We start from the raw sequence: 25,520 nt of genomic DNA on the forward strand, positions 1-25,520 counted from the left end.
AAAGGAAATTTTCGGATTTCTAGGGATGATTAATTCCTTTGTTTTTTAAAAATTTGAATATTTTAAACTAATTCAAATTTAAAAATCCGATTTTATTCTGTCAGAATGATAGAATGCGAACCATAAACTAGTAAATATATTTTTCGATTTTATTTTGTCAGAATGACAGAATGCCAACCATAAACTAGAAAATACATTCTGAAAAAAATACACAAATCAATTCTTGAACTAATAATATAACAATAATTACATTGTATGATTGTGATTCATTGAATAATAACAACATTCTGAAAGAGAAAATTAAAAAAAACATAAAAATCTAACAAAAAAACTAATCTATTCTAAAAGAATATTATTTTTAAGCAACACTTTATACATTGTAGCATAACACATTTTGGTATAAAATACTCTCGTTCTATATGTTTTCTTCCTTTTCCACATCAATGTTATCCTCTTCAAAACCTAAATCCAAAAAGAAAAGATAATCAATTTTCAAAAATTAAGCAACTCAATGCATTATAACAGAATACATCAATAAATATTCTTACAGAATGAACTATTATTGCATAATGGTTTTGAATATTCTTAAAGAATTTGTAACATATTCTATCGGAAACGATATAATAAAGAATGGTCATTACCGGATTTAATTTGAAGAAGTATTCTAAATCCAGGGTGGATAGGAGCACGGGACTTGAACCCGATGATCTTCCCTCCCGTTTTAAGATTACAAGTCTGGGTTGCGAGCAGTTTTTTCATTGAAGCTTCCTCCAAAGGGCAAGAGGGAACCTTTGATTCTTTCTAAAACATCGGATGTGTCAACATCAAAGTAAGGCTGGTAGGCAGCAACTGTGAATACCTTGAACCAACCACTACTTTGTTGTGCTTCTGATGAACCAGATACTGGCTTTGAGAATGTATCCGAAGAGAAAATGTAACAACGATTACATCTCTAATAAGTCTAACTGATAGATGTTCATTAGTTGGTAGTTTGCTTGGAGGATTAAAATAACATGAGTCTTGTTTGCCAATTGGCTGAGGTTTTAGATAGGTTAACTAAGTCATGATGCATTCAAATCCAGAAGAAACTTAAAATGCTAGTAATCTAAGCCCTAAAACTGATGAATTTTATATGGATTTAACTATGTAGCTGAACTAAATGAGATCCATTAACTGAAGTTACTAAATTGTAGTAGATAGTTGAAAACTAATAAGATGCTTCAAGAATTTAAACACACACCATCGGCATCGCGGGGAGGTCCAAAAGCGCCTGAGATCTTGCCTTGTGTTCCAGATGGGGGAAAGGTTTGGAGAGTTGAATTTGCAACAACCAACAACCAGATTACTTAATGCTTACAATATAATCCAGCTACCAACGAATAAATTAGGGTTCAGATCTAGTATCGAAGTGATGAAAACGCAACTGAAGAAGAGGAGAAGAAGTTTTACAGGAACAAATCCAGAAACATTCTGGTTGTCAATGGTTGTGTAATTTCCGAACATCATCTTGAATTCCCCTGTATCAAAAGTATGGTACCGATCCGAAGAGTATTTATTCTTTGTTTTTGGATCTCTTGTCGGCGCTGAGCTCCCATACCCTAACCTTAACCCGTCTTCTCTCTAGCCGCCACCATCCATTCGGAGTTTACCCAACCGCCATATTCACCCCTCTTACTTCCTCCACCGCTGCCAGCCTTTTGCCTCCACCACCGGTGTTGCGAAGCTGCTGTTGAAGACGTGAACCGCCACCCCCTTCACACTCGTGTTTCGACCGACAAGGCCACCGACGGCCTCTTGAGGCTCTGCCGACGCTGTTTCGGTTTTCCTTCTTCTCATGTTTCCTCTCCGCAGCAAGAAACCGGCATCCGCTGGAGTTGTGTTTAGAACGATGATTTTTAGAGAAGTAGGGGGAATCGGTGGTGGTGTTATATGAAACTGATAACCTAAATTAGTGGGATATTGATTGATTTTGTTTTTTTTACCATAATTAATTATAGTGTAGATTACTCTTATACCCTTTTATTATTTATTAGTGATTTAATTATTTTTTAAATTCTCATTGGTGCATTTAGGCACACAATACTTGCTAAAAACATTTGAACCTAGCTATATATATATATATATATATATATATATATATATATATATATATATATTAGTAAAATAAATAAATAAGTAATAGATTTAAAAAGAATGAAAGAAAAATGGAAAATAAATTTCGTAAGGTGGATATTACAGTAATTTCAATATTCAGACGTAGCAAATACACAATGAAACTAACTCAAAAAAATCGGTAATCCAAAAAAATCAAGGTTAAACCAAAACCCGAAAAAATACGTATTATATGGACCGTTTTTTCAGTTATGTCTAAATATTTAAATTTTTTTTGACCCAAAGTCTACAACAAATAAATGTTTTAGACCGGTAATATCAATCTAAATTTGTTTGGATCAATGTGATAATTTTCATCCTATCACTATATATTTTTGGAGTTTTGTCATTAGGTATTTAAAGTTTATATATTTCTACACCAATAAAAGCTACCAAGTGTTTTTTTTTTTTCTCTCTTATTTATTTATTTATTATTATTATTATTTTTTTTTCAAAACACGCGCTGAGAAGTTTTAGACTAGTGTTTTACGATATTTGTTTTTTCTTAAGAGCGGGAAACCTATAGATGTTTCGCTGCTACTGGCTTCGGTCACTCAGAGGCCTCGATTGATATCACATAATCCGCCATGGAAAAGTACGCAGTTCCTGTTGCTGCGATCGCTGAAAACGTTAAGCCAATAACGGGGTAAGCTCTTCTAACTATATTGTGGTTGTTTCGATCTTCGGCTAATTGCTGTTTTGCTTATCACCCAAATGAAGGACGCAGTGGAACAGGAGTCTAGTTGAATTGACTGGAAAATTTAATGGCAATTACCGTCACAATGTCTCCCCGCTGCTTATGCAATCGTATTCCGAGGTAAGAAGTGTCGATTTTGGTTGGTTATGTTATCAACGTGTTTTTACCTGACCAAGTTACTAACCCTAGATTGGTCTAATTTTGAGAGATTGGGGCATTTCCTCACACGTATCACATTGAAGGAAGACCTTGTAAAACGCATATCAGCAGCATGTATCACTCGTTCTTGGTTCGCATCCTTTACATTTAAATTTAAATTGAGGAAAAAAAATGCTACATCGTCCCAAGTTAAACAATCTCAATTCACCAAGATTTTGATAATTTCACTGGGAACGAGGGAGAAGAAATTATAAGGGGAACTGCTTATCGCTGATAGCTATGTTTTTATTTTGGCAGATAAACGCAGCCACTGGATACGCATCAGAGGGATCCCGCATCAGTGGGTAAGTGTCATAATTCTATTTTTGTATTTAGTTGATGCCTTTGTTTGATATGTAATTACATATACGCACATATTGCCTAATCATTTGATGAAATCTATCAATATAACGGGATGGAAGGAGTATCCACTAAAAACATTCTTATGCCATGGATAGTAATGTGATATCCTGAATTCAAATCTGAAATTACTGTGTTTCTTCGTTTTTTTAATTACATTTGTAGAACAACAATCTTCTTTTCAACTTTTTGTTCAGTTAGAGAGATCCACTAATATTCTCTCTTACTTTATCATCATCCAGGGTGGGTGTATCTGCTTTGGAATTTGACAGACAGGTAGGCACTGTTAGCTTCATTGTCTGGACAAATATTAGCATCATGTGTGCTTTATATTATCATTTGCCCATAGCTAGAAATGTGAATACTATTTCAGGTCTCATTTCGCCATGTTTTTTTCATTTTCCAGATTTAACACCAGGATTAGCCAAATCTTATTGGTTTATTTATTATGTTTCTATCAGGGAATCTATTTGGCATCAGTGACAAGATCAGGGTGTCTAACTGTTCATGATTTTGAATCTTTATACTGTCAAAGTAATCAACCAGTTCCACGTAAGTTTTTAACACCAATTCTACTATATGTGTCATCCTTGTTGCAATTTAATGTTTTTAATCAAAGAATTGATTATTTGTTTCAACTTTCCACCATGAATTGTTTTCTCCTTTTTGTTCTTTATTTTGGTTATAGGCCGAGAAGAAGATGAGGGGAAACACCTGCTGCACATTTCTTTATCCAATTCTATTGATGCTGTTCGTTGGAATCCTGTTAATCAGGATGAGGTCTGTTATCTCTCCCTTTTCTTCTCATTGTTTATTTTTTGTTCTTTTTCCTTTACAAGTTTGTAACTAAATTTAGCTTAACATTTAACTTGCATACTGTTCAGGTGGCATGTACATCCCTAAGCCATAATGAAGTTCATATATTTGATATTGGGTATATTTCTTCTGAGCCAGTTGAGGTATTTATATTTCATTTGTATTTCTTCATTAATATAAGTACATTAATTAATATGCTTCAATAACTCAAGTTTATCAATCTGCAGGTATTGAGAAAGAGGCCTACTGTTACTGTTCATGGTAGCAGTATACGCAAAGGTTTAACTGATATAGCCTTATTTAATGATGACACAAGGTTCACAAATGAAAAAACCCTAATGCTGATTAATAAATAAAATCGTATTAGATGCTTCATGCTTTATTTATATGATTTTTAAATGTCTCCATCTTTGTTGAATAGGGTACTTGCTTCAGACACATGTGGAGCAATAAGTATCTGGGACAGAAGAGTGGGTGATCTTCCACAAACTGGGCTTACAACTAATGCAAATAGCAGCCTTACAAGCATCCAACTGAATGGAGATCAAGTAAATAGGTTTAAACATTTGTTAAATTTTACTATTCCATTTAATTCTATAAAGACTTACCTTTAAATTTTAATTTAATTGTCAGTGTGTATATGGTGCTAGTAAGAGTGGGTTTATATATATTTGGGATCTACGTGGTGGAAGATCATCAGCTGCTTTTCAAAGTCACAAGGAGGTGCTTTTTCTTCTTTATACAACTTTTATATATATATATATATATATATATATATATATATATATATATATATATATATATATATATATATATATATATATATATATATATATATTTGTAATCGTTTTATTCTTTTTGATTTTATGAAAATTCTCAAACATTGAAATAAAAAGTTTATTGTATATAATATAATAATAATAAAGTAATAAACTGTCTCTCCAATGGCAGGTACATTCTTCTCCTATGATATCATTAAAGTTAGCATCCATGTTGAATAAAATTGAGCTTCTAAAGGTATGAAAAATTATTATGTCGCTTTGGTTTTTGGTTTGATATATAATATTAATGAGTTTAATGTTGAAAAACTGATATATGATGCAGGCACAATCAGATATTGTAGCAAAGGAAATACAGTCAATTGACATTAATCCATCTTGTCCAAATCAACTCGGCTTCCATCTTGATGATGGTTGGTAAGTCAGAAAATAAATAAATTTGTTATTTAAAATATTAAATAATATTTGATGATATGATTCCACTTTACCTATTGTCACTTAGTTTTCTTTTTGTAAATTCAGGTCTGGTGTTTTGGATTTGCATAATTTCCAAGTGACACATATCCATTGCCCTCCGCCTCATTGGCTGTAAGTCTTACTCTTGACTCACTCTCACTTTATTGTTTTCATTTTTTTTTCCAGGATACGTTCTTTTTAAAACATCTTTCTTTTTTGGTCTATATTCTAAATTACATTTTTTTTTGTTCCCATGGTATATTAAGAACCATATATTACCACCATGTTTGTTTATGAAATTAGGGATGAAACAAATAATGTCCCTATTTTGTTCTCGAGAAAACCATCATGGTTACCTGCACATTCGGTTAGACATTCTTTCTTTTTGTTAAATTCATATCTGTTCCTATTTTCCTTGATAATAAATTTTTGTTTAATTTAATTTGTATTTACAGATGTATGCAGTTGGGTCATCTTCAAGCGATGGGCTTCACCTATTGGATTTTTACCCACACAGAAACTCCCCATGCCATGTAGATCATGAGTAAGTAATTTTTTGTTTCTTTTTTCAATCACATCTTAAAGACTGATTGTTTATTTATGCATATGTCTTTGTTGAGTGTAGTGACATGAAGGAGAATTTTCATCCACGTAAGCAAAACAAGTTGATACCATTGTCTGGACGTGTTACTGCTTGTGCCACTCATCCCCTTAATGGCACCATAATTGCAGGAACCCTGGTGCATATATTTATCCATTCTTGCTCTTTTAGACATTGTTTTGACATTGATCAATCAGGTTGAGACTGAGACTGAGACTGATGTCAACCAGACAAAAAATGCAAGTTTTGTCCCACAAAATAAAGATGCCGTTGAGGTTTCTCTATCTCTCGTTTGTGTAAAAGACGTGAACGCCCTCATTATTTTTCATTATGGGTCCACTTGGTGGAGAACAGAAAAAGGCTAATTTTGGCAAATGGTATTTGTTTTAGGAAGCTTCTCTACTCATGATTTCTCAAAAGCACATTTCAAGGAAAGGAGACAATGATGACAATGAGCATAATTGAACACTTTTGTGTGTAGTCCTTCCTAAATGCTTTACCAATTTGTATATTAAATACATTGTAACACTAAATTCATAATTAATTTAGTCTTTGGGATAATATTCATAAAGGAGCGTAACCAACTTTTTAAAATGATTAAAAAACATCTTTCAACTATAAAAACGCCATTATAAAGTAACAGACTAAGGCTTCATTTTTAAATATACCATTGCTACTGGAATCAAGTCATTTCTCAGGTAAAAATGCCACCTAGGCTTGCTGATGTGGATTGAACTTTTATTTGTGTTTAAAAAAAAACCATTTTTGCTCTCCCTTTATATCATCATTGTTGCTATTGGATCATTGCCGATTCTTAATTCCTTAGCTTTAGGTACTTCTAAGTGTTGTAGAGTAGAAGATGAAGATAAAGAAAGCCCACTAACATTTAGCTTTACTAAGACGCTTCTATCTGATGGGTAAATAATGAAACTAATCACCTGATTCCTCAACTTTAGCTGTTTCTAGAAGCTAAAGTTGCCACTAACATTGCCACTCTTCCTCTTTCTCTTTGTATGTCTTTTCAATTTTTTTTCTATTTCTTGTTCTTTTAGAATACTGAGATCATCATCATACCTCTCGTTCATGTTGTTCTCTCACCACTTTACTGAAGTAGTTGTGGACGACCCCAAAAAATCAAAGATTGCAACCGTATTTTTATTAAATAATATTGTAAAAGATATGATTTAAAATGTTTATGATTCAAAAATGTCATAATTCAATATGTTAATGATTTTTAATTTGTTATGTTCTAAAAATACTATGATATAAAAAAGTTATAATCCTTGATTGTATTTTTTATAATTAAAAAAACATAACGATCCAAAATTTATTATGTTCAAAAACTAGATTTAGTTGAATATATTATGATCTAAAATTATTTGATCCAAAAATAATATTATCCAAAATAATATAATTTAAAAATATTATGATTCATATCATGATTTTTAATTTCTTATAATTTAAAATTTTTATAATCTTTAAACTTCAAAACAAAAAGCCTACAGTTCAAAAATAAAAATCTAAAAAAACACAAAGGTAATGTACTTATCTTTCGCTTGATAGCTTTTACACTTCATCTTGAAAAAAAAAGTCAGGAAATTAATGATATTAAAGATGAGTGATCATGTACATCATCTAAAGATGTAATCACCATTAACAAACTAATTAGTATCCATTTCATTTCCATGTTTTCAATGTACGATATTTGTGAAAGTCACAAATATGTGGTAATTTAGATAGGGATCCATCCGGGCCAAACCTTTTATGCCACCTCTAAAATTCATCTATTCCCCACCCTCCATCATTTCTACACCGCCTTGCAATTTTTTGATTACACCTGCCTCCGTTTCCCATCTCCCATTGATTTTGAGTTGTTCTTTTGGGGCTAAAAAAATTATTTTTTTTGGGATAAAAAATAATTATTTATAACAAAATATTACATATTAAAAAACAAAAATATAATGTTATCTCGTGAGGGTTTAATTAAATTATTTATTGTATTTATATAATCAATATATATAAATGTATTAACGGGCCTCATGGGAGTTTCGAGACATTACTGCCCATCCACCCCATTCTGGTTTTTTTAAACAATACTTCTTCTATATGAGATTGGAATTCCATGAGATTTTTTGACATCTCTAAGCTTAAATAAAAAAGAATGTCAAAAGTAACACTTTGATCAAAATATACTCTATTACTTCATAGAAGTTATAATATACCGATTTAACTTGCAAAAAGTCTTAGATATAAAATTTAGAAATGATTAACCTACATGATTATAAACAAAAAAAATGTAAAGTTGAAAATCTCATCTATCACACACATAAGTCCGTACGAAAGCACACATGATAATGCGGTTCAAAACTTTTGCATTGCAGTTTGCATTTTCGATTTTAAACTGCATTATACCACGTCGTGAACCTCCTTTAATAGATCAGAACAAATTATTATATTAATAATAAAATGAAGATAAGAGCGTCATGAACTCGTTTTAAAGCAACTAAATTGCAAAAAAAAAAATGATCGACACCTTCTCCTTCTCGTATAAACATACTTTTATTATGTTCTATTCCAATCATATTTTACAACATAAACTACCAAACAGTTTTACAAAGGTAAGCAAGTAAGCAATCACAAACACAACAAAGAAGCAAGTATCACAAAAAATGGAAAACATAGCAGTGATATACTTAATTTGGCACGGAAAGAGAAACAAACAAGTATGACGAAGCAAAAGGCATTTTAAATATCATATACCTTTTTGTATTTAGATATTTGTTTCTACTGAATGTCTTATGACGTAAAATTGATAAAGTCAAAACAACACTTGGTTTCTGTTTGACCAACTTTTGTATAAACAGACATATTTGCCGAATTAACTGATTAAGTTATTCATAGAGTTGAATTTTGCTTAAAAAAGTATAATCTCGTTGACTGAGAAAAAAGAATATTTTTTTTCCAGGGTTCAAATGTGAAAAGGAGAAAGTTGTGTGGTCTAAGAGACAGGTCGTTTCTAGCGTTTACCCGTGTTAGATAGAAATTTCTTCGGCTTTATAATTCATCACCATCAACACTCTTCTGAATCAAAAAAAGCTTCTTCAATGGCGGGCAATAATAACAATATTATTATGTTCCCTTTCATGGCACAAGGCCATATCATCCCGTTCTTATCTTTATCTCTTCAACTGGAACAAAAGGGCTATCAGATCACCTTCATAAACACCCCACTCAACATCGCCAATCTCCGCCGTGTTCTTCCGCCCACCTCCACCGTTCGCCTCCTTGAAGTCCCCTTCAACTCCTCCGACCATGGCCTCCCTCCCAACTCTGAGAACACCGATTCTCTCCCTCCATACCAGATCTGCGATCTCCTTGTCGCCTCTACTTCTCTTAAACCAGCCTTCAGAAACATCCTCTCTGGATTGGTTGACGCTGGAACTCCGCCGCTTTGTGTGGTGGCCGATTTTTTCTTTGGGTGGTCGGCGGCGGTAACCCACGAGTTCGGGATTTTCCATGTCATCTTCAGTGGATCTGGTGGGTTTGGATTAGCGTGTTACTTCTCGTCTTGGATCAATTTGGCACACAAACATTCCGATTCCGGCGAGTTCACTTTGCCGGATTTTCCAGAAGCTGGTAAACTGCAAGTGACCCAGTTAACTCCAAGCCTGGTAGCCGCCACCGGCGATGACCCTTGGTCGAAATTCCAGAAACAGAACCTCCCAGCATGGGGGAATTCCGATGGGTTCTTGTTTAACACTGTAGAAGACCTCGACAAAGTCGGTTTATCGTATTTCAGAAGAAAATTCAGTCGACCGGTTTGGGCAATTGGCCCAATAGACCTATCCGTAAGTGGTGGAGCTCGGACCGGAAAAAATGGCAGAATCGAAACAAATTCATGTCTACAATTTCTAAACTCAATGCCACCAGCCTCCGTTTTATACATCTCTTTCGGATCACAAAACACCATCACTGCATCCCAGATGATGCAACTGGCCAAAGCTTTAGATAAAAGCAAGAAACACTTCATATGGGTAGTCCGGCCGCCGCTGGGGTTCGACATAAACACCGAGTTCAGAGCAGAGGAGTGGCTGCCGGAAAACTTCAAGAAACAGACAGAGGAGGAACACAGAGGACTTATAGTAGAGAAATGGGCACCCCAGGTTGAGATATTGTCTCATCAATCTGTAGGGGCGTTTATGAGCCACTGTGGGTGGAATTCAGTGCTGGAATCGTTGAGCCGTGGAGTGCCGTTGCTGGGGTGGCCGATGGCGGCGGAGCAGTTCTATAATGCGAAGATGATGGTGGAGATTGCAGAGGTTTGTGTGGAGGTGGCAAGAGGGACTAGTTTTGAGGTAAGGAGTGAGGATTTGAGGGAGACGATAGAGGAGGTGATGAGTGAGGACGGAAAAGGGAGGGAGATGAGGAAGAAAGCATCTGAAATAAAGAAGATGATTGAAGAAGCAACAAGAAACGAACAAGGTTTCAGAGGTTCTTCTGTCGAAGCCATGGAAGACTTCCTTCAAGCTGCATTGATGAAGAACACCACCATCACCACCACTAATGATTTACAACAAGATTGAATCGATTGATCATTAATATATTTGGTCTCTTACTTTTCAGTTTAAAGTTAATAGTTAATAAAAAATGGTTTATAGAGTTATTAGTTATGAACACTATTAAGAAAAAAATTCATATTCTTTCGAGTAAATTACAAATGTCCTCCTCAGATTATTCCTTAATTTACGAGGTGTAATCGATGTCATGCTGGGACTTGCATTTAATCTAACTTTTATGGCAAAAATACACTGAAAAAATCGAACTCAAAACTTTTGTGATTAATTATAGGCCCATCATTATGGTTATAGGACCGCTATGTGATTTTTTTCTAAAAGGTTTATTGAATATTGGGATCATTATCAATTAGGGTTATGTATCCATTACCCGATCCCATTTTATTGACATAAAATTATATAAACTGTTACATGTGTTTTACAAAAAAAAAAAAAACCATATGTTTGGTCAATAGTTTTTTTTTTAATTTTTTTTTTTTATAAAGATGATCTATGGTTTTAAGTACCCATTAAAATGACTTGTATCTTTATGATTTTGGGGAAATGATACGAATATGCTAAGGAACTTTTTAGAATTGGTCAATTATTTTCATGGTTTTAAAAGGAAACCAACTTATAAACAACTTGTGTTTTTAGTCCCTTTAGGGTCTTTCTCCATGAATGTACAAAAAAAGGTACGTCAATCTTTCTCTGTGTAATCAACTTATTCAAACATATTAGCAGCTTTTAATCTTGTAATTACCTTAAAAACATAGAGAAGGATCCTCTCTCTCTCTCTCTCTCTCTCTCTCTCTCTCTATATATATATATATATATATATATATATATATATATATATATATATATATATATATATATATATATATATATATATTCTTTTTTCCCTTTCTACCAATATACATCAACTATTTCACTAACATTTTTTTTCCCATCCTACACCCTAATTCTTCATTCACTTTACTACAAAATGTCTCCAAACAACATCAATTCTTCCACACTTCCACCATAAAATTTTCACATAGGATCCTTCTTCACAACAACCTTATCGTCCACAATTAGACGCACTGATTTACTTTACAAACCCAATATTTTTATTGGTGATTAGTCGATTTATACCCAATACCCAATATCACAACAATTTTTTTCATCAAATTCAAGTAATTCCAAACCTTACTTAGACCCTCATTGCAAGTCCCACCCCCACCCTAACCATAAACCCAACCTCAATCCGAACCCCAACCCAAAACAAAAGCAATATAATAGAAAACAAATCCCGTAAGAAATAAGATCATGAAGAAGAGGTCGAGTTGGCAAAAGCGTAGTTCCATATACCGAAAGTGTGTGCACCGACAATGACCAAAAGTCGGACAAATTTTGGCTTCATATTATGACTTGTTTTTGCCAAGGGATGGAACGAGGCGCCGAGTACCAAGGGAGGAAACGTCAACAAGGTTGTCTCACAACTTAATGGTATCTACAAAAACTTATACAACCAATGGAGAAACAGGGAAAGCAAGATAAGTATTATAACCAAAGCGGAGTACATGCTTATGAGGAAACGAATGTGCCTTTCAAGTTTTTGCATTTTTAGCGTATTATAAAAGACCAAGTCTAGTCGAAGTGAGGAAACGTTAACAAGGTTGTCTCACAATTTAATGGTATCTACAAAAACTTATACAACCAATGGAGAAACAAGGAAAGTCAGGTAAATATTATAGCGAAAGTGGAGTACATATTTATGAGGGGTGTTGCTATTAGGCATTAGCACCCAAAAATTAAGTCAAAACCACTATTTCTCAAAAGTCAAAACCATTTTTCTTAAAACCCAATTTGAAATGACATATTATATATTATTAAATTGTATTTTACCATTTAAATAAAAACAATTTTATTTACGTTCTCTTTTTCTTTTGCCTTGTTTCTTTTTTCTTGGATAAATTTTTTTAATTTAAACGTTTTTTTCTTGAATAAATTTTTTTATTTTAAACACCTTTTGTTTTACTTTTCATATATATATATATATATATATATATATATATATATATATATATATATATAATTTAATGTCTTTTTTCATTTTTTAGATATAAACAAACAAAATATGATATTTTGCATAACAATATAACCATGTTAAGCAAAACTAATAAGTTTTAAATAAGTATATCTAAAATAACTTATTAAAAAGATTTCAAGATTTTTTTTTTCGGAAAACATACACATGCCTCCTAATCTTACATATTTTATTGTTAATATAAACGCCTTTATAATAAAATTAAAATATGACTATGTTTACGATCAAATAAAAATACTATAACTATTTGTACATTTACAGTCCTTTAAGTTACTCCATATTAATTTTATGGGCGTGTTCGACAAAATTAGCTGGTAGCGGGTAGCTTATAGCGTTTTGTTAAACGCTACATGAAGTAATATTTGGATTTGGAGCTTTTTGTTTAAACTAAACGCTAGAAGCTTGTAGTGCCGAATGAAGTTTTCTGTTCAAAATGGAACGTTTTGTGAAACACTAAAAGCTAAAAGTTCTCAAACGCTCCAAAATGCTTTATGCCGAACATGCCCTATATATTTTATTGTTAATATTAACATATTTCTAATAAAAATTAAAATAGTTGTGTTTGACAAAACAATGGTAAGTAAAGACTAAGTTTTATTTATCTAGTTGTGTTTGATTAAAAATAATTGTAATTATGTTTTGTTAGTTATAAACATTTGACAATCTGAATGTTTTAATTTTGACCTCGTAAAACTTATTGGAACTCAAAGTTGGAATCTACTTACATTTATGGTCCTTTGACTTACCATATATTTACAATAGATATTGTATCTTTATTTCACTACGCGGTGTAAATGAATCAAATCAAAATAATATAAGTATATTTACATTTATAGTCCTTTAACTTACTCTGTATTTACAATAAATACCTATCTTTTCTTCAGTGCGGTGTAAATACCCTATCTTTTAACTTTGACCTCACAAAACTTATTAAGAGAAGTCAAAACCATTCTGTTTATGTGTTTTTCTTTTTTATTCAGCTTTAAGAGGTTTTATTGTTACTTTTTAATCGAATAATCTTAAATATTATGATAAACAACTATCATACAATCATAACCACTTTCGAAATAACAACTATTTGTTAAAATAATAATCTTAATAAAATCTACCGCTTCTTAATACCTATTAAATATATATTGTCTGAAACAATAAAGAATTCCCTCATATTTATTTTAACAAAAGAAATAGGATTAAAATTAAAATACGAGGGGAATTTTTTAATATTTCAAACAATATGTACTTAATGGGTATTAACAAACGGTAGATTTCTTTTAAGATTATTTTTTTAATAATAATTGTTAAAATATAGTTGTTACTTTGATAGTTGTTATGACGGCATAATAGTTGTTTATCCTAATATTTAAGATTGTTCATTTAAAAAGTAATAATAAAACCTTTTAAAGCCGAATAAAAAAGATAGAGCACATAAACGAATTATGTAAATGAAAAACACATAAAAAAACAACATTAAATAATTATATTTGATGTTTGATAGTTATCCGGGGTGCTAATGCTCATCCCTAGTAGAAAGAGTCATTCATATAAGTTTTGGAAACTACATGAACCATGTTCATATATATATATATATATATATATATATATATATATATATATATATATATATATATATATATATATATATATATATATATATATGTGTGTGTGTGTGATTAAAAATGAAATCCTATAATTATAAACATTAATAAAAATTAATTACTTTAAAGAAAAATGTGAGAATGGGTTTAGTGGACGCTGTCAACATTGCCTCTTTAAGTCATTACAAATATTCAATACATTTTTTAATCTTTTTTTATGATTAATTATTAAAAGCTGTTTTGACTTAATTAAAAGTGATTTTGACTTTATAATCGGGTGCCTTTAAAACCCCCCGTTTATGAGGAAACAGATGCGCCTTTCGAGTTTTTGCATTTTTAGCGTATTATAAAGATGATACGAAATGGAAGCGCTTTGGAACGGTTAAACCTTTCTTCCGAGGTTTGTGATCTTTTAAATCAATTGACTCAAATTCGTATGAAATACTATGGGACGATTATATATGAGCCGACCTTAACGACAACAACTATGAAATACCCAATAGTGAACCAATTCCTCGTCCAATGGGTCAAAACAAAGCAAAAAAGAAAAAAAAAATAGAATAGCAGCAAGTTCAAATACCACAAGTACTATCAATTTCAGTTGAAACTACAATCATATGAAAAGAATTCGCGGAAAAGCATACTAGTTTAAACGGGCATATGAAGTACACAAAGATGTCAGACATGAGCGTGCAAGACGTCTAAATAAGCTTATAAGATGTCATGCTCACATGACGTTGATGTGGAATGCAGGGGAAGGTATGCCTAACACTAACAGATATGCTTTTGGTTATCATAAAACATATTTATGTGCAACGCTGAACAAATCATGCAAAACTGGCTTATGGTTGAGCAGTAGGTCACGCAATCAAATTCTGTAATACTGCTTGCTATATGGGAGAAAGATAGTCCGTTAACGTTCTTGAAGAACATGAAAAGAAGACATATTATCATTTTTCATCAACTTATAGACTATTGTTAAGTTATACAACAAGAAGAAGGAAGAGAGGGGAATATATTACCTATTTTAGTACAATTGCAAGTGTGATATGCTTTTATTACTCGATACAGCAACAAACATAGAGAATGTAAATGATTTCACTTCCCTTGAATCACATATTCATGAATCCGGAGAACCATAACACATATATGATAAAAAGTATTTATTTAGACTTAATAATTTCTCCCTTAAATGCAAGTGACAGTGCACTGAGACTACCACCATTCTCCACCCTGACACCCGGCATAACAACACTCCTACTCCCTACAAACCCATCTTCACCAACCCTAATCTTCCCAAACTTCACCTTCCCACCATCTCCTTCATAAATATGTCCAAACAACAAAGCCTCCCGCCCCACACACCCACCGCCTTCAATCTCCACCATCTCAGGGTTCAACACCGCCCCCATACTGTCCACATAAGCCCCTCCATTCAAATCAATCTCCGACCCCATCACCTTCATCCACACTACAAACAAAAAACTCCCACTCGCCATTTCCATGAAATATTCCCCCACCAACGTCCTAAACGCCTGCCAAATCGTGTCCATAAACACCTCTTTCCCCCAAATCAACACACTCCCACCCTCTTTCTTCTTTCCCACCAACACCCACTTTGCAATCACACATGCTATCCCACCCCACACACCGGAACACACCCAAAATAGAGGCAACAACCACTGAATCGGGTACCCGGTTGTTGATTTTATGTAAAACATCAGGTTTAACGGACCCGAGATTAGCAACGCCATTAGGAAGTAAGGCAAGAACGTTTGTAACAGAGGCTGCCCAAATAGCGTCCATGAAGTTTGATACCATGTTCTCGCCAGAGTCACTTCGCCGGAGTTTTTGTTCTCCGGTGGTGCTGTTACTGTTGCTGCCATCGGACAACCGGAGAGGTCTACTTTGACATCAGATTGTTCTATGAAACTCCTCCATGACTCCGGAAGTGGCTGACCGTTTCTCAGATGTTGGCATATCTCGTATATCAATGAACGACCGTGATCGATTGAAGCACTCTGTGAGGCGGATGTGGCGCGAATTACATCCACCTCGTTGCATCTCAAGAAAGGATTGAACTGTAAATTCTCCGATTGTTCACGTGTGTTATTTTGATTGATTGTTATCTCCCCCACATCGATATACGGGAATTGGGTTTCGTCCCATGGTTTTGTGCAGTCAAGTGCAATGTCTTGGGTGGGTTCATCTTTGGGTACGTCTCGGATCTGTAACTGGAAAACATACCTAACCCCACCTGGTTGACTCACCCTGTGTTGAAAATCATCAGCAAGGAAAACAGGTGGCCTTTTGTCGTTAACGTCTCTCGGAATTGCACCGGTTTCTGGAGGAAGGATTCCGATGGGTTCAATCCTACCGGATTCTTCAGGTATGTTATCGTCAAAAGGTCTCAATTTAAACTTTACGTACATTTCACGTCCATCTTCGAACCGGAAAATCCTGCATATGTTTGAGAAGTAATGCAAACTGGTGAATGAATCGGTGTTTCGAAGTGATGACCATACAGCGTCACGCACATGTGGGACCCGCTTTACGTGCTGTTCTCTTGCTGGCAGCCCACAAACGAGCCACGTGGCGAAATCGGAGATCGTCCTTGCGTAGAATGCATTTCCAGTTTTCAATGTCAGGTCAAGAATCGGGGTTTCGGTTTCGGTTTCGGCAGATAGGATTCTCACAGCTGCACCACGTGCATCGAGTCTTGCATCATCATCTGCGCTTAAGCTGTTACTGTGTCTGATGATGATAGGGTAAGTTTTCCCTGGGTAGAAGATTTTGTGATTTGGGAGTCCTTTAATGTCATCATAAATCTTTAAGATTCCCTTCCCACTAACTCCGACTCTATGAAAGTATCTGGATTTGACTTTAAGAGTAGTGGCAGCGAGATTAGCAGCTAGGTTTCCGACGATCTTCTTGTATTTCACATCCATTTCTTCTATGCGTTCATCTAGGGCATGCATGGTGTTTTTAATCATAACCGGAGTTTGAGAACCAATGTAAACACCACCTCTTTGGAGAACCGAATCAATTGGAGCCACTGAAAGAGCACCAAGAATGACATCATTTTGAACGACTGAACCAGGTAGCAGAAGGCTTTGACTTCCAACTACTGCGTTATCGTGAACTTCAATTTTCCCACTTTTAAACCCGGTAATCGAGTAGAACCCAGCAATAATTCTGCTAAAGTCACCCAAATGAACGCCGTTACCGATTGAAATCAGTCTAGGGTCGGAAACTGGGTTGATGGCTCTAATCGAACAATGGTTTCCGACCTTTGCACCCAACAACCGTAAATACACGCAAAATGCTTCAGTTCCGGAAAGAAGCTTGGCAAATTTAAGATGGCAAGAAATATTGATCCGATGACGAAGCCATATTTTAAACGGGCTCTCTTCTTCTGTCTCAAGGAACCATGTGATTGTGCAGGTTAGTAAGCTGAGGATCAAGCCATGAGCCAGGTAAGCAGCAGCAAGCGACGTGGCAAAGGTCAGTGGGTCCACTGAGGTGGTAACAATCATGGTAGCATACGCGATAATCGTGAAAGGAAGCCAGTGGAAAGCTCCAGCAACACATAGAAACGCAAAGTGGTTAAGAGATGGTGACTCTTGATATAAAGATGTGTAAAGGAAGTAAGCTATTCCGGCTGAAAGAGAACTTAGAAATCCGACCATGTAAATACCCATCAGGTGATAGATTGCCAGAGTTTGAGTGTTAATTGCTGCATCCTGAGACCAAATATACACAAAAGAATAAACATCTTTGACCATTTTTGGAAAAAAAAAATGAAGTGTAGAAGTTAAAAATTACCTTCTGAACATTTTTGCGCCTGCCTGATCGGAAAACAGGCTTTCCGGTTTCCGTTTTCTGTAAGGCTCCCACTTTAGCTTCTTCCCCCAAACGACTTCCTTTTTGGATCACAGCATAAGGACCGATTTCAGACCTTTGACCAATTCTAATTGGTAGAAAACTCAAAACTCCATTCCTTACTTCATGTCCTTGAATCAGTGCACCTTCTGCAATCACAGCTTGGTCTCCGATAAAAACCAAAGATGGGTCTGTAATCTCAACTGTATCCAGCAAAACCGATGAACCAATTCTTGCTCCAAACAGCTCAAACCAGTAATTTAAAAACACTGTCCCCCTCAAGTGAGTTCCCATAACCTTGGAAGAAATTTCTTGTGCCTTGTAAAGCGTCCACCACTTGACAAAATCCATAGACCATATGGAAACCTCGGGGGTCAAAGCGTAATTCGGCCGGAGGAATGATTTACCGAAAAAGGCCACTGATATGCAAGTTGCGAATATGCAGAATATCCATGCGATAGGAGCAAAAAGTAAACAGGTAGCATACCCTAACCACGAATGACCAGAAGAGATGAAGTTCATGAACACTGAAACAGATAGATACGCAGGAAGAACAAGCATCATGCATATATACACAAGTGCAAGAATCTGCAATGTCCAGATTTTGAACTGGTGAAGTGCCGAAACCTCAGTCATCAAATCGAAAGAAGTGTCATTCTCATATTCTTGAACAGGAAAAGAGCTAGTCGCGTTGTTTGGTTGAGATTTGAGTAAAAGATTCTCCGAGAAACTTGCCAGGTCAGCGATACAAGTGGCAGTAAACACGTCAACTGCTCCAACTGGAACCCCAAGGAAATCTGAAAGCTTTTGAGCAGCTCTAACGACCCCAATTGAGTCAATCCCATAAGATGTGAGTCCTTCAGTTGTCGAGATCTTGTTCGCAGAAATTCCTGTTTGCTCAGAAACTACACCAATCAAAAACTCTTCAATCTCTTTATGACTTGGCCCGCCAGCTGGCGCTGACAACGGGCGATTGGTGTCCAGTAAAGGCCTAGGTGTGTTCCCTTCCCTACATGTCCCTGTAGTGTATGACCTCATCAACCTTTTTTTAGTCACAATTGGTTCTGGAACAAGATTCAAAGTCCCATCAGCAAACTGTTTCAGACATTCGAATCTTTTTATCTTTCCGGATGTCGTTTTACTGATGGTTCGAGGTTTTATCAGCTTCACAGATGCGATCGCGACACCGTGTTCTTCAGCCACCCGGATTTGAATTTGTTGAACAACTTCTTTGCTGACTGGTTTACCATCTCTAACCTCTGCAATCACCACTAATCCAACTTGATCAGAAGAATCCGGGACAGAAATACCCTTTGTGGATAACGTTTCTTCCGGAACACCAATGACAGCACAACAACCGGGGCGTAAGAGTTCAGAAGCACTTTCCACTGTTTTTTCTATGTCGGCTGAATATATATTTCTTCCACCTACAATAATAAGATCTTTAATCCTACCAGTGATGAACAAGTTTCCATCTATTATCCTCCCCAAATCGCCAGTTTTTGTGTACTTTTTACCCCCGAGTAAATTTCTGAAAGTTTTCTCACTCAAATCTTCCTTTCCCCAGTATCCAACTCCAGCACTTGGACTGCTAATCCATATCTCTCCTTCCTTCCCGGGCTCGTGTTCTAAACCGGTTTCTGGGTTGACTATTTTGATGTCAACATCTTCATCACTTTGACCAACATACCCACAACACACCCTTCCTTGCCAGTCTACCAAAATGGGCTTCTTTTCTCCATATGCACAACAAACAAAAACACAATTTTCTGCTAACCCATAACCAGGAGCCAGTACTTGTTGTGAAAGGCCGAAAGGTGCAGTGAGTTGAACAAAACTCATGAGGGTTTTTTGTCTCACTGGTTCAGCAGCAATCATAAGAAACTTCATGGAAGAAAGATCATAATCCATCACCTTATCCTTCATACCCTCTAATCTTCTGACCACAAGTTCAAATGCAAAATTTGGGCCCGCACTGTGAGTGCCTTGATACTTGCTCATGGTTTGAAGCCACAAAAGAGGCTTTTTAATGAAAGTCATAGGAGAGAGGAGAATCGCGTTTCCACCACTAACAAGAGATGTAAAAAGTCCACCAATTAGTCCCATGTCATGGTACTGAGGTAGCCAACTTACTAAAACTGTCCTTGATGTGCTCTTGTATATGTTTCTCATCAACTTCACATTATGAATTAGGCCACCATGAGTTATCATTACTCCTTTAGCATCACCGGTTGATCCAGAAGTAAACTGAAGAAAACAAAGATCTTCTCCCTTTGGTTCTGATATTTTGAAGTCTTCAAAGTCAACACTTTTAGCATTCTTCACAAGAGAATCTGTATGTATCCATGGAAGATTAGGCCATTTTGCAGCACTTTTCCCACCTTTTAAAGAGATCAAGTTTTTTACAGACCCTGCCCTTACAGCTCCATGGTAAAGCACCGTTGACAAGATTGCCTTTGCATCGCTTGATTTAGCAATGTTTTCTAACTTCAAAAGCGCTTGTCCACCTCTTTGGAGAGGATCAGGGGGCAAAACTGGAACTGGAATTAATCTTGCTCTTAAACAGCCGAAGAACGCATCAACAAAATCAAGCCCTGGAACATGAAGTAACAACACTCTGTCACCAGGACACATAACTGGTTTTTGACTAGTCAGCAGCTTATGAGCAATGCAAGAAGCATTGGCATGAAGTTCTCCATAAGTCCGCTTATATGCCTCCTCCCCTTCATCATTAATCCAAGTGTAAAGCGTTTTGTCTTTAGTGATTTCATGAGTACCCCAGTGGCTCAAATACCCATCAAGACTACACAAGTCAGGGAATGTTACACCTGGATATTCATCCAACCGTTCAGGGTTTCTGTCCAAGCTATCTGATAACAGTGGAAATAATCTCTGCAAAAAAGAGGGACAATTTTTTTTTTTTAAGACTAAATAATTCATTGGGTCCTGTAAATTGTAATGGTGTTTTAACTTTTAATGATATATATTAATTTACCTTCACATATGGAAACTTTGGCAAAGGGTCATCATTTGCAAAGTGCTTGCGAATTAGGTTCATAGAATACGTTGAGTTTCTCTCTGTAAGTTCAAATGCTACGAGTCCACCTACATAGTAGGTGTTTTGCTGACCTTGAAGTTCCATTTCCATTTTGTCATAGAATCCTTCCTTCATATCTGTAAGAAGAAAAGGTGTGATGGTGTTTTAATATGCTTTCTTTGACTCCATAAATGAGGAGGTTATTAACGTCTTTTTTTACATACCTTGGCTAGTAACATGTGGGAAATACTTGAAGCGTCTTTGCAATATTACACTCTCAACTTGACCACCCATTCTGTTAACAGCATCAATTGCAAGTTGAGTCACTTTTGGACCCTTGATATCAACTGAATTACCATAAGACCAGAAAAGATAAATATCTGTGTCTGCATAGAATCTCTGAACAGCCACTGGGTTGCCTATAGTTGCAGGATCATCCATGAACTCGCCAAAGTAATAAAATCCAATTGGCAAATGATCGAATCCTTTTATTTTCAAAACAGTCGTATAGTAATCTATTGTCTCCACTTTACTAAACAGCTCCTTCTCAAGATCACTCAAATCCATCAACCCATTGTCAGTATCTGTAAAAGAAATACATTCATTTCAAGTTTCAACATATGAATTTAAATAAAATTTTAAGATATAGATATTGTAATGCACCTACCTGGTGGAACATAGGTTGGTGATCTGTATATTTTCCCATTTGTAAAAGGAAATGATCCAGAAATGATGATCTTATCGAATTCCAGGTTTTTGACTTCTTTGCTACTGATGTTCATGGTGTCTACAGAGACACTTGAGGAGGTGCGTCTGATGGATAATACTTCTGTGTTGCATTGAACTTGTATGGGGAGAGAGTTGCTTAATTTCTGCCAGAATCCCATATACCCACCTTTAAACCGTCTTATTTTACCAGCCATTGAAGTTCTTGTGAATTCATGAATGTAAGCATAAGGCATATCTTGAACAAATCCATATCCAGAAGCAGTGTATCCATAGGCAACGGATTTTGGAACAGATTTTAGCCCTTTACTTTCCAGGAACTCAGGAACTGGTTCTGAAGCAAATTCACTAATGGCATGGACTCCATTTCTACCTGACTTCTTTACCTTATCCTACAAAAGATAACATTTCAACATTTCAAATGAAAGGAAACAGAAAGATTTGTCAGAAAAAAGTTGAGGACAATACTAACCTGGAGTTCAAAGGCTAATGGGATCACAGCTACATAATCATCAGCAACTTGGATGTCTTCATATTTCCCGGTTGAACTGTCAATGAGGGCTAGTTTATGAGAGTCCATTTCTTCAAGCTCAGACCCGAGTTCTTTTGCCAAGTGGAAAACAGTGGGGGCACTATTTGCTGCAAGAACTTGACCTCCAAGATCGTAAATTTTTCCTGTAATAATGATGAGATTTAAGTTAATATCATTTAGATGAGTTACCCAATTGAGCAATGTGAAAGAGGAAAGAGGAAAGAGGAAAGAGGAGGTGCATCTTGCCTTCAATATCAGCTGATTCACACATGCCACTGACTGTGTGGTATTTCTCTACAAGGGTCACATTACTATAACCAAGCTTAGCAAGTGCATAAGCTGCTGATAAACCACTTGGGCCACCTCCTATTATGCCTATTTTTGTATTCAGAGGCATACATGGATGCAGATTTGAGAATTGGTCTGCTACTGATTGTTGCAGGTCCATCTTCTACAATGTTTTAGTCTTCCAATGCCAGTATCTGTTGATGTAAAAGTGTAAGATGATTCTTGATATGGATTTTGGTTAATGTGGAAAGACAAGTCAGACTTTTGCTCCAAAAAATGTATAAGGCGTCTAAAGACTATTTCTTTACTGAATACACGATTAGATGCGCATAATATTCTTTGCTAGTTTGCTTAACTCTTAGAAGAGGAAGGGGTAATATAGTATCCAACAGTTTTTCTTAAATGTTATATGTCAAATCAAGAACTTAAAAAAATTATGACTCAAATCCACAGCAATGAATAGTAGGAACAAGAAGGATGAGACTTCAGATCGGACAACAGGTTGTGTTAAAAACAAGGCTTTGGAATCATACAAAGATTTTTTCTTCTACTTTTTAACTCTCATGAAAGGGGGGCCTGCATCAGTTTTATTCTTTTGTCTTCCTTGTAGCATCTCAGGTAAGAAATACAATAACAAAAAACTAAAAATGAGAATAATAGAAGTACTCTTTTTTGACCTTACCACTCAAAACAAAAATCAATTTCTTGTTGATGTGTGCATAGAAAATAATTCCTGAATTATCCAAAAAAAAAATTATATATATCTTTTTGCTGATAAATAATATAATTTCAGTTTCATCATCAACATAAACATGTATATATGAAGAATTGTGTTTGCTATAATCATGCTAGAACACCAAATAAGTTGAAAATGGAAGCATATAGAGATGAGAAAAGGTGGACTAACCAGCTTCATTAACCAAACTCAATCGGGTGTAAGTAGATCTTCCTGCAATGCATGAACAACAGAAGTTGGTACTTGGAACAGTAGAACATTCATAAACATGTTATTAAGAGTAAACTTTAACTCCAAAATTTCCTAGGCTAGTTAACTCCTACAAACTGCAATAATTTCTCACGTAAACAATCTATCCCTCCAAAAAGAATTCCATAATCTGCAAAATCTCTCTTTGTCTCTCTCATCATTTGTCTTCCTTTTCTGAAACATATTCTAACAATACAAAACCTGTAGAAGGTCATATCATTAAAGTAAATAATAATAAACAAATTAAGTTCTAAATACTTATTCATTGGACATTAGTCCTCTCTCTCTCTCTCTCTCTCTCTCTCTCTCTCTCTCTCATACACACACACACACACTTTTTCTTTCAGGTATAAGCTTTTTATAAAGTTCAAGATAACCCCCTGTACTTTGGCATGCACACTTTACACCCCTCTGATACCACCTAACAAAAAACATTAGAGCTTCTACTAGAATTTATATCAACAGTTTTGAGTAATTAGCTAGACCAACCTACTGAATGAATGTAATTTGTTAGATTAATATAGGTATATATTTGAATTTAGTTGCACAGTTGCATTCATTATCTCATCTTTCATCTCCTAATTTTCTGTATGAAAGTTATCATAGTTTATGACTAGTTCATTGCAGCAATAACACAACTTCCCTCCCCAATTGACACAATGTAGTGGTTATGGAGGTTCAAGGTACTTATTTGCAAGTTCTTGAACAAGAAGGACTAAACAGTATGTCAGCAAACATATTGTGTGAGTAAATAAAAATAAGATGCAAAATTAACGAAATAAACAGCCGACAAATCACTTGCTTCAAAAATTATAGAATAAGAATAGTTCTTTTACCAGTTCTAATTCATTCATTATTATTCAAATGACCATATCATGAACTGCAATAAATTTGGTCAATGATACTTAAAAGATTCCATTAATGCCATATTTGAATTGTATGCATATATATAAAATGTAGGAGGATATTTAACTTTTCAAATAAAAAATGTACTAACACACACACACACACAAAACATTTGAAAATTGCAACTAATGGCAAGCAGTATACCAACCTGGGAGGTGTGACGACGAAGATCTGTGTAGCAGTAGTAATAAAGTAGCAAGTGGAGTAAAAAATGGAAAATGAGCGCCAAATGGCACAAGGAGCAGAGAGAGAGATTTGCTGACGAGACCTCCACAGAGCACAAGTGGTGACTAGTGACGAGATCATGGTGAAATTTAAAGGAAATAGCAATGACGATGGAGAATTCCAAGTAAGAAGCGACAAACGACCATGGACGACGGTAAATTCTAAACCGTGGTAAGTCCAACGATGATAGGCAAAATGGTGGTAGAATTTAGGAATATTGTAAGCAGATATTCCATGATCAGGCTGCCTATTAATTCCAGTTGCCATTTGTGATCTCCGTCGGATGCTAATATTAAATTAGGGTTTGAGTGAGAGATTATCTCATTATCTTATTATCTTATGACGTTTCCTCTGTTTTTTTTATATAACCATGAAACCGACCTTTCAACCTTCTTATCTCCTCTCTTCTCTTGTTTTCGCTCGCAAAATTGGAATGGGTTTAATTTTTTTTTTTTAGTTTAACATTCGTGGCGAGTGTTTGTGACTGTTTTTAAAATGATTTATTGATTTAATAAGTTAAAAAATGTTAATTTTTTTTGTTAAAAAAATGTTTTTTTTAAGTCAGAAATTTCCGGTTTTTCTAAAAAATCAATAAGCAATCTTAAACACACCCTTAATGATAGTATTTTTAAAAAATAATT

At 35.1% G+C, this 25,520-nt stretch overlaps 3 protein-coding genes across 3 annotated transcripts; 2 read left to right on the forward strand and 1 right to left on the reverse strand.

Moving 5' to 3' along the window:
• Nucleotides 1-2,593: 2,593 nt before the first annotated feature.
• LOC111899834 (uncharacterized) lies at nucleotides 2,594-6,629 on the forward strand. Its single transcript, XM_052768146.1, has 18 exons — nucleotides 2,594-2,797; nucleotides 2,872-2,968; nucleotides 3,057-3,137; nucleotides 3,305-3,351; nucleotides 3,649-3,682; nucleotides 3,868-3,958; nucleotides 4,095-4,186; nucleotides 4,291-4,365; nucleotides 4,450-4,538; nucleotides 4,644-4,770; nucleotides 4,856-4,945; nucleotides 5,174-5,239; nucleotides 5,327-5,418; nucleotides 5,524-5,589; nucleotides 5,761-5,824; nucleotides 5,913-6,001; nucleotides 6,083-6,197; nucleotides 6,449-6,629. Exons 1-18 carry the CDS (start codon nucleotides 2,739-2,741, stop codon nucleotides 6,521-6,523), a joined length of 1,449 nt encoding a protein of 482 aa, XP_052624106.1. The 5' UTR covers nucleotides 2,594-2,738; the 3' UTR covers nucleotides 6,524-6,629.
• Nucleotides 6,630-9,063: 2,434 nt separating this feature from the next.
• LOC111899832 (UDP-glycosyltransferase 92A1) lies at nucleotides 9,064-10,728 on the forward strand. Its single transcript, XM_023895705.3, has one exon. It carries the CDS (start codon nucleotides 9,163-9,165, stop codon nucleotides 10,639-10,641), a length of 1,479 nt encoding a protein of 492 aa, XP_023751473.1. The 5' UTR covers nucleotides 9,064-9,162; the 3' UTR covers nucleotides 10,642-10,728.
• A 4,502-nt stretch (nucleotides 10,729-15,230) lies between these two features.
• On the reverse strand, nucleotides 15,231-25,247 carry LOC111899831 (uncharacterized). Its single transcript, XM_023895704.3, has 9 exons — nucleotides 24,803-25,247; nucleotides 23,671-23,712; nucleotides 22,722-22,957; nucleotides 22,416-22,618; nucleotides 21,885-22,335; nucleotides 21,442-21,801; nucleotides 21,176-21,354; nucleotides 18,124-21,072; nucleotides 15,231-18,041 (listed from the first exon to the last, which is right to left on the reverse strand). Exons 3-9 carry the CDS (start codon nucleotides 22,921-22,923, stop codon nucleotides 15,462-15,464), a joined length of 6,924 nt encoding a protein of 2,307 aa, XP_023751472.1. The 5' UTR covers nucleotides 22,924-22,957; nucleotides 23,671-23,712; nucleotides 24,803-25,247; the 3' UTR covers nucleotides 15,231-15,461.
• Between the last annotated feature and the right edge of the window lie 273 nt (nucleotides 25,248-25,520).

This window comes from Lactuca sativa, chromosome 2, assembly GCF_002870075.4.
Source record: "Lactuca sativa cultivar Salinas chromosome 2, Lsat_Salinas_v11, whole genome shotgun sequence".
Lineage (NCBI taxonomy): Eukaryota > Viridiplantae > Streptophyta > Magnoliopsida > Asterales > Asteraceae > Lactuca > Lactuca sativa.